This window comes from Cavia porcellus, unplaced genomic scaffold (assembly GCF_034190915.1).
Source record: "Cavia porcellus strain 051 isolate PalLab524CR breed Dunkin Hartley unplaced genomic scaffold, mCavPor4.1 scaffold_28, whole genome shotgun sequence".
Classification (NCBI taxonomy): domain Eukaryota; kingdom Metazoa; phylum Chordata; class Mammalia; order Rodentia; family Caviidae; genus Cavia; species Cavia porcellus.
The window spans coordinates 30,223,611-30,238,194 of record NW_026947511.1 but is presented as its reverse complement, the minus strand read 5'-3'; the positions used below and the strand labels follow the sequence as shown (position 1 = coordinate 30,238,194).

The 14,584-nt window shown below is 40.6% G+C and overlaps 2 protein-coding genes and 1 pseudogene across 11 annotated transcripts in view; 2 read left to right on the top strand and 1 right to left on the bottom strand.

Moving 5' to 3' along the window:
• Positions 1 to 224: 224 nt before the first annotated feature.
• On the bottom strand, positions 225 to 14,567 carry Anapc16 (anaphase promoting complex subunit 16). 9 transcript variants are annotated; one of them, XM_013156898.3, is made up of 5 exons: positions 14,411 to 14,567; positions 9,460 to 9,626; positions 6,365 to 6,487; positions 2,847 to 2,921; positions 225 to 1,311 (listed from the first exon to the last, which is right to left on the bottom strand). In XM_013156898.3, exons 2-5 carry the CDS (start codon positions 9,599 to 9,601, stop codon positions 1,196 to 1,198), a joined length of 456 nt encoding a protein of 151 aa, XP_013012352.1. In that variant the 5' UTR covers positions 9,602 to 9,626; positions 14,411 to 14,567; the 3' UTR covers positions 225 to 1,195. The 9 variants fall into 9 exon arrangements, with proteins under 9 accessions (XP_013012352.1, XP_013012351.1, XP_013012354.1 ...); XM_013156897.3 differs by having other exon boundaries at positions 14,318 to 14,507; XM_013156900.3 differs by lacking the exon at positions 14,411 to 14,567 and adding an exon at positions 14,147 to 14,329.
• LOC111758004 (U2 spliceosomal RNA) lies at positions 12,320 to 12,427 on the top strand (annotated as a pseudogene).
• Ascc1 (activating signal cointegrator 1 complex subunit 1) overlaps positions 14,218 to 14,584 on the top strand; it is a 128,857-nt gene continuing 128,490 nt past the window's right edge. For both annotated transcript variants that reach the window (XR_010044004.1, XM_063238644.1), the window contains exon 1: positions 14,218 to 14,343. The gene's annotated coding sequence lies outside the window, so the exon portion shown is untranslated. The remainder of the gene's footprint in view (positions 14,344 to 14,584) is intronic.

Below are 14,584 nucleotides of genomic sequence, written 5' to 3'. Positions count from 1 at the left end.
GAGAAAAAAAAATAACCGTTAGCCTTCCAGGTTTCCCCCATTATAGCATACAAACCGACTCAGGTATTGGTGAGCTATTCAGACACTTCAAAGACAAAACTCTCTGAAATAAACTATATTTACTATGTACTTAGGAGAAATAGTTTTTAGAATCTTGTAGAAAGTAATTTGACATCTTTTCCCTACCCCAAATCCCTCGGACTTTGAAAGGATGAAAACACCAATTTGGAGATCTTTCAGAGGATTTATTCGCTACAGAATTGCTTGAGTCCACCAATGCGCTGAACATTGGAATTCCGTGTGTAAAAGGATTTTGCTTGCTGCTTTATTTTATAGCTGCTGCAACATGAAACATTCAAAATGCAGGGTTTTTCTTTTGTCAGCATTTGGTATATCTAGAAGAGGTTAGAAAAAGAATCTATAGAATTAGATATCTAAAAGGGGGAACAAAATGAACATTTAAAAATTTCTCATTTGGACAGGTCCTGAGTTAAAATCATGCTGATGTATAAAAAGAAATGTTAGGTCAGAAATGTGTAACTTTAGATGCTGACCTTGGACTTGACTGGTTCAAATTTCCAGGCATTGTATGAATGACAGAACATATACAATTCTGGCATGTGTCCTACTTACCTTTTGAAAACTGTGTATCACTTTGTAAAACAATTTTTTTTCTGGCTGGGCATGGTGACACACACACACTTGTAATCCCAGCACTCTGGAGGATGAGGCAGAAGAATTGCAGTGACTTCAAGGTCAGGCTGGGCTATACAGTGAGTTCAAGGCCAACCTGAACTACAAAATGAACCTTGTCTCAAGACACATGCATATACACAGTTTGTTTTGTGGTGCTGGAGACTGAACCCAGAGCCTTAAGCATGACAGGCAAGCACTTTTATTAATGAGCTACATACCCAGCCCAATAAGTATCTCTTGAACCAAATTTCCTAATTCTGTAAAACCAACTGTCTTAATGTGATTCCCAATACTTTTTCAGACAAATAAACAAAAACTTTCCCAGCAAGATCACACATTTAAGCATTTGTTGCCTGTGGACAGATACAGAGAAACCAGTAAGGAGTTAAGTCAGCAGTTCGGCAATGCAGCTGGGAATCTCTAGGTGCCTGTGCAAGCAATAAGGAAGTCCTTTGCGGCTCTGCACTGGCTGTGCCCAGCGGGGACCATCCAGGTGACGTCATCCTGAAGAGGGTGTGAACCCCAGCAGCTGCTCGATGGGTTTAAACCGCCACTCGTCGGCCTCCAGTTCTTCTACCAAACCGGCTAGTTTTTCCATCCGAGCAACTTGCTGATCTGTGGAGTGAAGGAGGTACTATAATGCCACAATGCCCTGCCTGTGAAACTGTCACCATCACTAACATGATGACTATTTAAAAAATAATTTCTAGGCTGGGGATACAGCTCAGTGGCACAGCACCTGGCAAGTGCAGGGTCCTGAGTTTGATTTCTGGTACCAAAAAAAATTTCTAGATGAAATCTTTCTCCTTCACATTCTATAGTAATGGGGTCTTAGATTACATTGGTCAGCAAACTGTAACTTTTTTTTTTAAAGGAACATTCCTAATCACTATATTTACTGCCTTTTTTTTTTTTCAGTACTAGGGAGGGAACCCAAGGGCCTCACATGTGCTAGGCAACTGCTCTACCATTGACTACACCCCCAGCCCCCACCTTCACGGCTTTGACTGCACAGTGGAAAGCTGAAATATTCATGCTTATACTATGTACTTCTTCTCTTGTAGATAAGCCATCAAGGGCCGCACACTCTTACATGTTTTTCTTTAATCATATCATATCACGTTGCATCACAGAAGCCTCAGTGACTAAGTTTCTTATAAAGGGTAATAGTTAGTGTCTATGTAAGTTTCTCATAATATAAAGACCATCTGGGGGGAGGGAGGATGGGAAAGGCAACATAAAAAGTGCTAGGATATTATGTACATGCACTAATTCCCCACATTGAATGTAACCATCATGTACTACAAACATGCACTAATATAAAAAGTTTTAAAAAGGGGCTGGGGATTTAGCTCAGCGGCATAAGCGCCTGCCTTGCAAGCAGGCAGTTGTGAGTTCGATCCCCGGTACTGGTAAAAATGAAAAAGACCAAAAAAAAAAAAAAAAAAAAAAAAAAAGTTTTAAAAGTAAGAGTAAATATGCTTCAAGTCCTTATATAAAAATTTAAAAAATGTCATCACAGGGCTTGAGATTAAGCTCAGTGGTACAGCACTTGCCTAGCATGTACCAGGCCTGGGTTTGATCCCCAGCACCACAAAAAATAGAACCAAAAAAAAACTAGCACATTTTCAAGATGGCTCAATCCTAGGAAGCAACTGAAACTTTTTTTTAATACCAGGGATTGAACTCATGACCTCACACTTTCCAGGCAGGCGCTTATGCCAGTGAGCCAAATTCCCCAGCCTGAAACTGCAGCTTTCTCCCAGACAGGCTGCTTTCCCTGGAGAATGCCCAGCATCTCCTGAAGGCCTCATGGAGCAGGACTGCACTATCATGGCTTCCGAGTCCAAGGATGATGATGCTGGTGAATAAAGAGCCACAGCAGGACATGGAAGCCTACTCAGAAAGGAGAGGAAAAAGCAACCCAAGGGAGCAGGAAACACGGATCCCCTGAGAAAACCAATCTTGTGGCTCCAGCCTTAACCTGGCTGTGGACGTTCTGTCTGAACTAAGACCTTTGAATGCTTCTTAAATTTAGGAAGTCCACTTAAACAGCTGCGCTGAGTTTGGGGGCTCCTGCCATGCCGACGAGCCTTCCCAGCTCTGCACGCTCACCCACACGGTCAAGCACGCCGAGCTCTTGCGCTTACCGTGCTTCACCTGTTTAAGCGTGGACGCCACCTGGTAACTGAACACGGACTCACAGAGGAATCTTTCAGAGCCATCTACAAACAAAGGAGGAAAAGGGTTTTATGGCTTCTGATAAACCAGGTAAACCTATGAATTCTTTTCCTTGCTTTTACATTCAGGGTCTCGTTTCCAGTGTTAACAGCAATTCTGTTTCACGTAGAACTAACACCCTTAAGTTGTAAAAGCTACTTCTTCTATACCTAGAATATTAAAATAGTCTCTCTACTTGTTTAAGACTCTAAAAATAGTGTTTAAAAAAACAAAAACAAGAAACTGCAGGCTGATGCCCTGGTCAACATTTCCCCCTCCTACACTGACATGTTTCTTAATGTTCTTTTCTACCGTACGTCAAGTAAACACTGGCAGTTGACATATTTGGCCACGTGACAGCTCTGCTATCAAAAACCCGAGGTACAGTACACTGAGACTCCAAGTCCTTGTCATTCTAAAAACAAAGTGAAGAGAAAAAGTTGTTGATTTTTAATATATCCAATTGCATCATTATGACTATCACAAAACACTGCTGGGAAATTTCATTCTGTAAACATAAATTGTAGCCTTGATTTTCGAAGTGGATCAAAACACTGCAATTTGGCTGACAACAAGAGTATGGTGCAAGTTCAGAGCCTGGCACTGTCGTGGTGCCAAGAAGAGCCAACGAGAAGGTGGCTACCTTGGTCACCACAGCACTTGGGAAGTGACTGTGAAACAAGCAAGGTCATGTTACCCTTCAGCAGCAAAGGCTGGCAGAGCAAAACACATCCCCAAAGCTATATAATTTGTGTTGGAAAATTTGATTTTTTAAAGGGCAGAATTCATCTGGGGCACGTTATCTTACATGAAAATTCTCAAAGAGCAAAAAAGGACACAGCTGTCTTTTTCAAGGTACCAGTTCCCACCAGCACTAGTAAGTGCCAAGCACACACCCATCAATCACAGGGTGGGGCGGGTGCCAGGTATTAAGTGACAGGGAGATATGAGTAACGTTCTGGCCTCGTGCTGAGTTTCACACAAGGCAGATGTTCTTTCAAAAATGACTTCAGATTGGTAATCAATAAGAAAAACTAGATACTGTGTCCCAATGGCTTGAATATACATCCAAAAGCGTGTCCTTCCAACTTATTTTCAAATTGATGCCCTGCGCCAAAGAAAAAGTATAATTCTTGGGATGTACACTATAAGGAGAATTGTATTAAGTAAATTTAAGCCTTTTTTCTTTATCCTTTCAGAAATGAGGATTGATCCCAGGAGTTCTGTACCATTGGGGCTACATCCCTAGCCCTTTACAATTTTGTTTTGAGATAAAGTCTTGCCAAGGCACTAAATTGCCTAAGTAGCCCCAGGCTACTCTTGATTTTTCAGTTCTTCCATTCAGCCTGAGGGGTATTATAGGTGGGCAAGCCATCACTCCCTGCTCAAACCTCTCTTATTTTTTAATTTGAAAAAAAAAAGTCACTTTATTTGTACACTTAATAAAATCTGTTTTCTACACATTATATAACATACAGGGCACAATCCGTTCCCTCCACTCACCTCTACTCATCTGGCTAGATCTAAGTCATTTGTGTGTAGCTCGTCTAAACTGGGCAAAGAGAATTTTCATTTTCTTTCTTTTTTTTTTTTTTGTCTTTTTCCTTTTTATCGGTACCGGGGATCGAACTCATGACTGCCTGCTTGCAAGGCAGGCGCTTACGCTGCTGAGCTAAACCCCCAGCCCCCCAGCCCCAAGAATTTTCATTTTCAATCAACTAAATACTTACTGGCTTCCTGGATTCTCTTTTTCTCTTTTGGTGCTGGGGTTGAACCCACAGCCTTGCACATGCTAATCACATGCCCTACCACCGAGCTACACTTTCAGCCCTGACTAGGCAAGCTGATGACATAACTGAGGTGTGTTTTTTTTTTTTTTTTTTTTTTTGATATAGGCAAGCGGTAGTACGGAATTCCACTTTGTGACAAGGAAGCTTGACACCAGTGATGGCATTTATTGTAGCTCTCCCATGAAAATGATATGCCAGCATTCATTATTCTATTCATATCTTTGCTTGAAGAGTGGAATTGTAACTCTGAGTTTAATTTTAGAAAAAGCAAAGCACACAGAATAGCGTTTAGCCCCCAGGTGGCTTGAGGATCTCATCTACAAGGCACTGGAATTACAGGCTGTAATGATGACATCACCGTGTATATGGATGCTCCTGGAAGTGCTGTCTTCTATATACATTTTTTTTTTTCTTTCTCTCTTCCACACTGATCCTATATACATTTAATCATGGTATGATGAGGGCACAATGCTCGTTTCGTCATTTGTCCATTTCCTTTGGTAATGAATGTCAAGGCAGAAAGATGTGTTCTCTTTCAAAAAGGGACCCATGGACCACTGCCACCTCATATGCATGTAGAACGCATTTCTGCTGACGTGCAGCCCTGTATTCGCCAAAGTCTACCGCTTCCTTGCCGCATTCTACTAGAAGTGGCATCTATGCCAATGCAAAGCCCGAAATTTCCCCAGAGAGGAGTCAGCCTGGGCCAGTTTGTCGTCTATTTAGAAACTGTAATCTAATAATTTGTAACACACCAAGTAGCAACACATCAGCTTTCCTCTTAAAGGACAAGAAAAGGTTATAAATAGAGAAAGTTCAGTAAACTGCCCAAATCTAACACCATCACCAATACAATACAATGTTAACACAATTCACTGAAAAAACTATTACCTCACAGCAGGAAATTAGACAATGCCAGGTAATCAGCAGCTTACAATGTCACCAAAACACAGCCACTTCTGGGCTGGAAGGCCATCTCTAATTTGCTCACTAATAACTGGTTGAGGACAGTACTAGCCAAGGGCAGGAGAATGTTAAACCTGCTGTCAGTTGCTTATCTGGGGTGTCTGTTACCAGACAGAAGATGCATCAAAAAGTTAATTCCCAAGGTTAACTACAGGTTATTGGGTTTACTATTCTAGCCTTTGGAAGGACGTAACATCAAGGTGAACCTGTTAAGATCATAAATAGCATCCAACCTTGGTTCCTAATTGCTTTTGTTCCTTATTCTCAACTGGCAACCCCTACTCTATTTTCCTATTCCATTAAACTACAGCAAGAAATATGGTTTGCTGCATGTGCATTTGACTTGCTGGATAATAGTATCGACTATCACCATGATAGAAAATGCTTCCAAATCTAACATCCTTACTAACTCGCATTTCAGAGTACTACGTGGGAGGATAGACATGGACATGTGCAAATCCTATGCGGCTGTATGCAAGAGACCTGAGCCTCTGCTGATTTCAGTATAAGCAGGGTGCAGTGGGGCTGTGCAGGGGGAGGTGATATGGGCTGGTGGTGATCCTGGAACCAACCCCCCCGAAGAGATCAGAAGATCATTTGGCCAAGACAATTCAGAAGTTCTCATCTTATTGTTCAAAAGTAATTCTAAGATTACTGGTAAAACTTTAAAGCCAAGAATTCACAGAATCTACCTGCTGTGGTTGTGCACACCTGTAATCCTAGCAGTTGGGAGGCTGCGGCAGGAGGATCTGTGAGTTCAAGGCCAACATAGGCTATGTATTGATTTTGAGGCAATCCTGGACAACATAGTGAGACTGTTTCAAAAAAAACAAAAACCAATCAAACAAAATGCACAGGATCACAACTGTGCACTTGAATTTAAACTTAAATAAAAGTGCATTTTACAACAGAACCCAACATAGTCCTCCATGAAACAAAAGAAACAGATCTACAATTAGAACATCAACAGATTCATCTCCCAAGGTTTTCTTGAATATTTCTGCATATCTGGAGCATTCTGATAAAGAATGCTGATAGCTCTGAGAATGCAGAGGCACCTGCTGTATTAAAATTCCTTTTGTAGGCAGAATTTTAGAGTGCTATGGGGTTTTTTTTCTTTTCTTTTTTTGATACCAGGGATGGAACTCAGGACCTTGGGCTTGCCAGGCAGGCGCTTTTGCTGCTGAGCACTCAGCTTAAGAGTGCTATTGTTAAGCACTGATTCCTCTTTTGCTGCTATACAACTCATTATACAATGTAAAAGCCTTTAGCTTTTGCAGGAAACTTTAATACCACATCTCTTCTGTATATAACCAAAGTCATAATGCATTTTTAGTGCCAAATATGATAAACAAGGCCCTAAATGTTTTCTGCCTCCAGCCTAACTCAGTAAAACTAACTTGATTATTCAAGAAACACGAAGAAAATGGAAAGGCAAGGGCAGAAGTTCACATGCCTCATAGGTATTGCTAATTACATTCACTAACCTGGTCACCTGCTCCTAATAAGAACTTAACCAGCTGTAGAAACCCTAACAATTCTAGAGTCTTCTTGTGTTTTCCTGTCATAAATGATTCTTCTGTCTGGCCTGGCTTGCTAGGGATATAACTCAGTAGTAGAGTGTTTGCCGAGCATGTGCAAGACCCTGGGTTCAATCCTTAGCACTACAAAAACAAAAAAAAACAAAACAGAAGAATCATAGTTTTTGGTCTGGCTTACCCCAAAACCGCTTTTTATTATACTTGATATAAATAAATAAAGATCACCCCCAAAAAACTTTTTCTCAGAAATAGTCTCAGGAGCCAGACGTGGCGGCATACTCCTTTAGTCCCAGCACTTGGGAGGCTAAGGCAGGAGGATTATTTGGAAGGAAGCCAGCCTGGGCTACAAAGTGAGCCCAAGGCCAGCCTGAACGACATAGTAAGACTCTGTCTCAAAAAAAAAAAAAAAAAAAAAAAAAAGGGGCTGGGGATTTAGCTCAGCGGCATAAGCGCCTGCCTCAAAAGCAGGCAGTCGTGAGTTCGATCCCTGGTACCGATAAAAAGGAAAACGACAAAAAAAAAAAAAAAAAAAAAAAAAAAAAAAAAAAAAAAAAGAATAAAACAAAGGAAAAAAAAAAAAAAGAAATAGTCTCAGGTGAGTTTTTAAATGTATCACATAACCAGGCATGGTAGTGTATGCCTATAATCCCAGCATTTGGGAGGCTGAGGCAGGAGGATCTCCATGAGTTCAAGGCCAGCCTGATCTATATAGTGAGACGCTGTCTCAAAAACAAAACAAAAAACCTAATAGAAACCCATGTGTGTATATATATGCTACGTTTAAAGAAAAAAGACAATAGGGGCTGGGATTTAGCTCAGCGGCATAAGCGCCTGCCTTGCAAGCAGGCAGTCGTGAGTTCCATCCCTGGTACCGATAAAAACGAAAAAGACAAAAAAGAAAAAGAAAAAAGACAATAAATAATTAATCACAAAACTGCATAACTCACATAGATTTTGGATTTTTAGTTGGTTCTCTAATGCTTTTTTTTTTCTTTTCTTGTTTGTCTTTTTGAGACAGGGTCTTATGCAGTTCAGGCTGGCCTTGAACTCACAGTGATCCTCCTGCCTCAGCCTCCCAAGTGCTGGGATTACAGGAATGTGCCACCATGCCCAATTCTATTCTGCTAATGTTTTCATAGGTAGTAGGATAAGATTACCTTCATTAATTGGACCCTGGATATTGGTCAAAAAGGAAGATTCTTAAATTGGGTATGGAGCACATGCCTTTAATCTCAATATTCTGGGAGGCTAAGGCATTAAGAATTGCAAGTTCCAGCCAGTCTGGGCAACCTGGCAATTAGTAAGACTGCCTCAAAAAACAAAACAAAAAAAACCTCAAAAAGCAAAAACAAGAAAAAAAAAAAAAAAAAAAAAAAAAAGGAGTAGGGATACAGCTCAGTGCAAAGGTTCTGGGTTCAATTCCCAGTTTTTTTAAAAAAAAGGTTCTCATGCTATATTAACTCAGCATTTCCAGAATAGTACATTCAAAGTAAGCTCTTCAGATGCTCCCCCTACTTAGAATTACTAGTCTAGCCAGCTATGGTGGGACACATCTGTGATTCTAACACTTGGGAGTCTGAGGCAAGAAGACTCTGAGATCAGTCTGGACTACACAGCAAGTCTTGTTTCAATTAAAAAAAAAAATCTGATGAATTCCAGTTACCAGTGCTGTTTTCTACTACTGCCTGCCAGCCAGCCTGCAAACTGTGTGCTGAGAAACACAGTGGAAGACTGGGTGCAAATCTGGCTCTAAGGCTAGAAAAACCACACAGCATCATCTTGCAGTGAGGCAGGGGACTGGTCTGCATGAAAGGCTGGGGCAGTACTTTTTACTTCCTCTTTGGATCTGTCTCATGGGGTTAACTGATCTGCAGGCTAACTGCACTAGGAAACAAAATACATCAAACCTACTAACTATAGGAAGTTGGACAGCTTTCAGGATAAAGCAAAGTAAGAGCAAGATAATTCCTGGCTCCAGTGCTGACTGCCTTTCATGTGGTCAAGTAACCTGGCATTTCTGGATCTAAGTCATTCTTGATGACCTGGATTTCCAAACTCTCAGCTCAAAAAGTCATACTCTGGGAAATGACTTGACTTAAAGATCTTCTCTGAGATAGGGACAAGAGATGAAATGTGGAGCTGAAATCAGGGCAAATTCATCTCTGATCCACTTAATAGCATCTTTCCAATTAATATTCATTGCAGGTCTGAGCCCAATTATTCAGCAAAAAGCTGCATGAGATCACCTTCCAGCATCTCCCCAGCTCCTTTGGGGTAGTTGAAAAGCGCTTTCCGGGGTGGGGCGAGGTCTGAGACACTGAACCCAGATCCAGAGACAGAACTTCCACTGACCCCACCAGCTGAGGAGGACGATGAAGAGGCAGCCATTTCCTCTAGCAGAATTCTGACTTCCCTACAGAGAAAGAAAAAACAAAACACAAAAACAAAAACAGTTGGCAGGTTTATGGAAGTGAGATTGACAGCATTTCATTCGAGCTGCTATAAAGGCCAGCACATTGTATAAAGAACTAGCTCCTTTTCTATCTCTATAGCCCCACAATCTTTTACTGAAGCTTCCTGCCTAAATGTCACTTTGGTTTTTGTCACTTAAGAGTTTTGAAACAAAAATCTGTTGAAGAGTAATTTGGCTACACAGAACACCACTTGCCACCATTAGCAGAGTGGATCTGTCGGTGGGGAGTGATGGTGGATGTGTGATTTATGAGACGTGAGGGGTAATACGACAGTGCTAAAGTGGAAATGAGACTGAGGAAATAAATTACAAGGATACAACCATGCTGCATAGGACAGTTTGTCTTGGATACATCCTGACCAAGCCACACCAAGAAACTGACTTATAAAATTTTCCAAATGAGATTCCAGAATAACACTGTGTTCCCTTGTCTAGGAAAGGAAACTGGTTAGGAAATACAAACTGGCACTTTCACCAAGTGTTTTTTTAAAACTCAAATGTAATACTACAGCTCACCACTTGGTGGCATCCCAAAACTAGAACAAAATAGCTCAGAAAAAGCGCTTGTGAACACAGTAGCTGTTTTAATAGTCTTTTCAAAGAATCTCAATGTAAATGAGGAAATCTGTACTGAATACATGATTTCTTACAAAAACTAAAAATAATTCTGCCCACATAAGCTTACATCATTTTAAACAAAGGATTTCAAAGTATATACTTTTTTTTTTTTTTTTTTGTCTTTTGTTTTTATCGGTACCGGGGATTGAACTCACGACTGCCTGCTTGCAAGGCAGATGCTTATGCCGCTGAGCTAAATCCCCAGCCCACAAAGTATATACTTTTTTAAAAAAATTTTTCACCAAAGTGTATAATTAAAAATTTGGCACTATGCTGATAAAACTTTCTTCCAGGATAAAAATGTTAAGAGCATGTAGCGTAGCTGAGCGGTCTGACGAAAATGTTCTATGTTCTATTTCTGTGTTGTCCAATATGAGAGCTACTAGTCTCATAAGCCACTATAAATTACTGTGACTAAGAATGGGATTTTCAATTTTGTTTAATGTTAGTAAAAAATTCAATAAAGTCACATGCATTATACTGAATAATGGAGTTCTAGCATTTAAATTTAAAAAATGACTGCAGCCAGCTGTGGTAAAGGACTTGCCAAGTTTGAGACCAGTCCCAGTCTCAAAAAATAAATGAGAGAAAGAAAAAAACAAAAAACTTGGATAATTATTATTTCAATGTTATGTGACTTTTTTTTTTCTTCAACTCTTATGTAAGTTATGTGACTTTTTAAAAAGGGCTCTGAAGTGTATTTTCTTAGCTACACAGGAGTTTAAGGTCAGCCTGAACTATAGCTCCTGTCACACACACAAAAATGACAAAAAAATTCCCCAAAATAAAAATAAAAAGAATTTTCTTCTAATGGCCAAAGAATTTGAGTATTTTTCCTTAACATTTTGTCATCAGTTATAAAACGAACATATATGCTACAAAAAATTGAGGGTAAGGGAATAGCTCTACATGGTAAAGCATGTGCTTAGCATATTTGAGGCCCTGTGTTCAGTCTCTGGCACTTTAAAAAAAAAAAACCTGAAATTCACTTTTTTAAAGATAGAAAACAGTAAAGGAATGCTACACAGATATGCATCGTATATATACAGAACAGCTAGTTTCCTAGGCAGGAAAATAATGTACTATGTCTGAAATGCTGGCTGTAGTTTCTTTAATTTATGATGATGATTTAAGGTAGTCAGAGAAGCTATCTTGGCTTATGATAAGTAACACTGATTAATACAGAAGTGGGATACAGAACTACAAGGCTATTGCTATATTTGGACTGGCAGCCTATTAAAATGCAAGTTGATTAACAACCTGTTTAAATTTGCTATTATGTTGTTTCTTTTCTGCTCTGAGCTCTGATAACTTTCCAAATTGTATTCATACCCACAGAGGCAACAATTTTTCAAGTTAGATTTGTATCCAATCTTTTGGACAATACTGGGTCAAAACATAGCTTACTATTTGTAAATGCTCTTTAAAAATAATTTAAGCAGTGATGGGCCAAATCTTCAATAGATTTCTGGTTGTACTGAAATAAAACATACAAGGCAACTTGGCCACCTTCTGGAAGGTAGGTTAGTTCTTTATTTTCTACCAGTTCAGAGTAGAACTTATTGTGAACTGTTTATACACCGTGTCTCACCTAAGATTTAAAACTCGAATCATCTTCCTCCATCCTGATAAATGCTGTTTAGCTGCAAACACTTTATCTTTGGAAATCAGCTCCTCAGCAGAGCACCCAAACAACTCCCAGAATGGGGAGAGCTTCAAAAGCCAGCCACAGTGGGACTACTAATGTAATATAATTAAAGTAAATGCAGGTTGCGGATATAACTCGGTAGCACAGCATCTGCCTGGCAAGCATGAGGTCCTAAGTTCGAATCCCAGTTCAAAAACAATAAAGTTTAAAAAGGGCCAGAGATATAGCTTGGTGGCAGGAGCACCTGCCCAGCAAATGCAAAGTCTTGAGTTCAATCCCTGGTATTAAAAAAAAAAAAAAAAAAAAAAAAAAAAAGTAAGTGCCTTTTGTCCTGTTCTCTTTCAAACTCAAAAATACTATATTGTACATTGATTCTCGGCCTTTTGGCTAGGACCAGGTATAGTACCTGTTCTTATCAGTTTAATATCTGATATGTCTTCTATCCGAGGATACCATATCATTCCATATACAAAATAGCGCTGAAAAATGGAAGCCAGAATTACTACAAGATTAATTTTATGCAGTGCCTGCTGGGGTACAAAGATGTACCAAGCAATTTCTAGCTCTAAAGATTTAGGCTAAGTATTTATTTACAGTAAATGTTTCAGAATGAATTAAATATTACTGCAGATCCCTTAAAGTTCACCTAATTTCCTAATGGTATAGATGACAACACTGAGGCAATGAGCAGGTGTGGCGGCTCAAGCCTGTAATCCCGGTGTTCGGGGGACTCAAGCAGGAGGATCACTTCAAGTTGGAAGCCAGCCTGGGCTACACAGTGAGTTCAAGGCCACCCTAAACTACATAGTAAGATTGTCTCAAAAACAAAATGAAACAAAACCAAAATCTCCCCTCCCCCAAATGCTGAGGCATTAAGATAATTTTAGCTTATGTGCTGTGATTCCTTGTTTTGTTTTGAGATGGGGTCGCACTAGCAGTCCAGGGTAGCACCAAACTTGTAGCAATACTCTTGCCTCAGCCTCCTGAGTGCTAAAACTGAGGCCAATCGCATCGTGGTTAAGAACTGACTGAAGCCTCTCTGCTTGGGTTTGTGTTCTGGTTTTGCTCTTCTACTATGACTCTGGTCAAATCACTTAAAATTTTCTATCCCTTAATTGTCTCACTTGTCACATGGGGTCAACGACAGGGCTTACCTTACAGAGGTGTTATGAAGATTAAATTAGTACATATAAAACTGGAAAAGTTTCAAGCTTGGCAAACACTTAAATTCTTTTTTCTTCTTCTTCTAAGGTAGACCTCAGGTTTTTTCTTTCTTTCTTTTTGGTATTGAGAGATTAAACATTAAACCCACAGCTACACACTGAACTACATTCCCAGTTTTTACTTTTCATTTTCAGATAGTCTAAGTTGTCTAGGCTGATTTCAAATTTGCTGTCCTTCTGCCTCAGCCTCCTGAGTACCTGGGATTGGAGGAATGTTCTTTCTACTATGCCTGGTTTTCATATTTATTATGTCCCAATACACTTGTTTTAATTGTCTGATGTAGGCACAGTTAACTTCTAAAGGAGGAAGGCTCCGTTCAGGATCTGCCTCTATTATGCCCTTCACACCCTACCACTGAGCTACACCTACAACGTTCACGTTTGGAAGAGTCTTGTCATCTTACAAAGAGGGAAGGAAATCTTCCTAACTTCAAGGCCCAGTACAGGGTCACATTTCCAGGATGACTGATTTGTAAATAACTAAACAAGGGCTAGCACCTCACATAGATTATGTGGGAGTTGGAGAAAGTGCCACCAACTTTGGTTCATTGTTTTTCTTTCTCATTGTCTAGGTTTATTTATACAAACCTATCTCCCACAAGACTCTCATACCCACAGAAGGTACTCAGGCCATATACGCCTATTTTCTTAAAAAGTGGTCTTTCTCTAAAGATGGGTGTGTTCGTGCTCCCTCGTAATCCCAGCATTTGGAAGGCTGAAGCAGGAGGACTGTTGTGAGTTCGAGGTCTGCCTGGGCTACAAAAAAACCTCATTGAAAATACATGATGAAGCAAGTTCCTGTTTCTACAAAGGCAAATTAGGCAAGCAATTGTTAAATTCCACCATCAACAAAGCGTCTCACTGTATTTCACTTAATCAGTTGGGGATTACAATTCAACTGCAAGTCTAGCTGGGCAAACTGGACAGAGAGAGCCTGGAGAAAGAAAGCGTCAACACCAACAGCTACCAACCTAACAATAAATTCACGTTTCCCCGAAAGCTCAGCCCAAGGAAGCGACGCCAGACAACCGCCCCACTGCGCAGGCGTCACCCTTCAGTCCGCATGCGCACTCCATTCATCGCGGCCTGAGGAAATTTCCATTTATACGCCCGCCGAGTCAGCCTCCTGTGTCTCCTCCTACCTTCTCCATTTTCCTACACTCTGCAGGTAGGATCTCAGGGGTAGCTCCATTTTCACAAGCTCCTAAAAGTCCTTCAACTCTCAAGCCACTTACCTCAGCGGCTTTAGTACCTTCCCCTACAGCCCCGCCCCCAGCGACAGCCGGAGCGGTCGCCCTCCCACCGACAAGAACGGCGGCGTGCGCGCGTCCGCGCAAGGAAGGCCACCGCTGCGTGCGCGCTCAGGAGTGGGCGTGGCCAGGGCGGGGAGGTGGGATAGGAGACTGAAC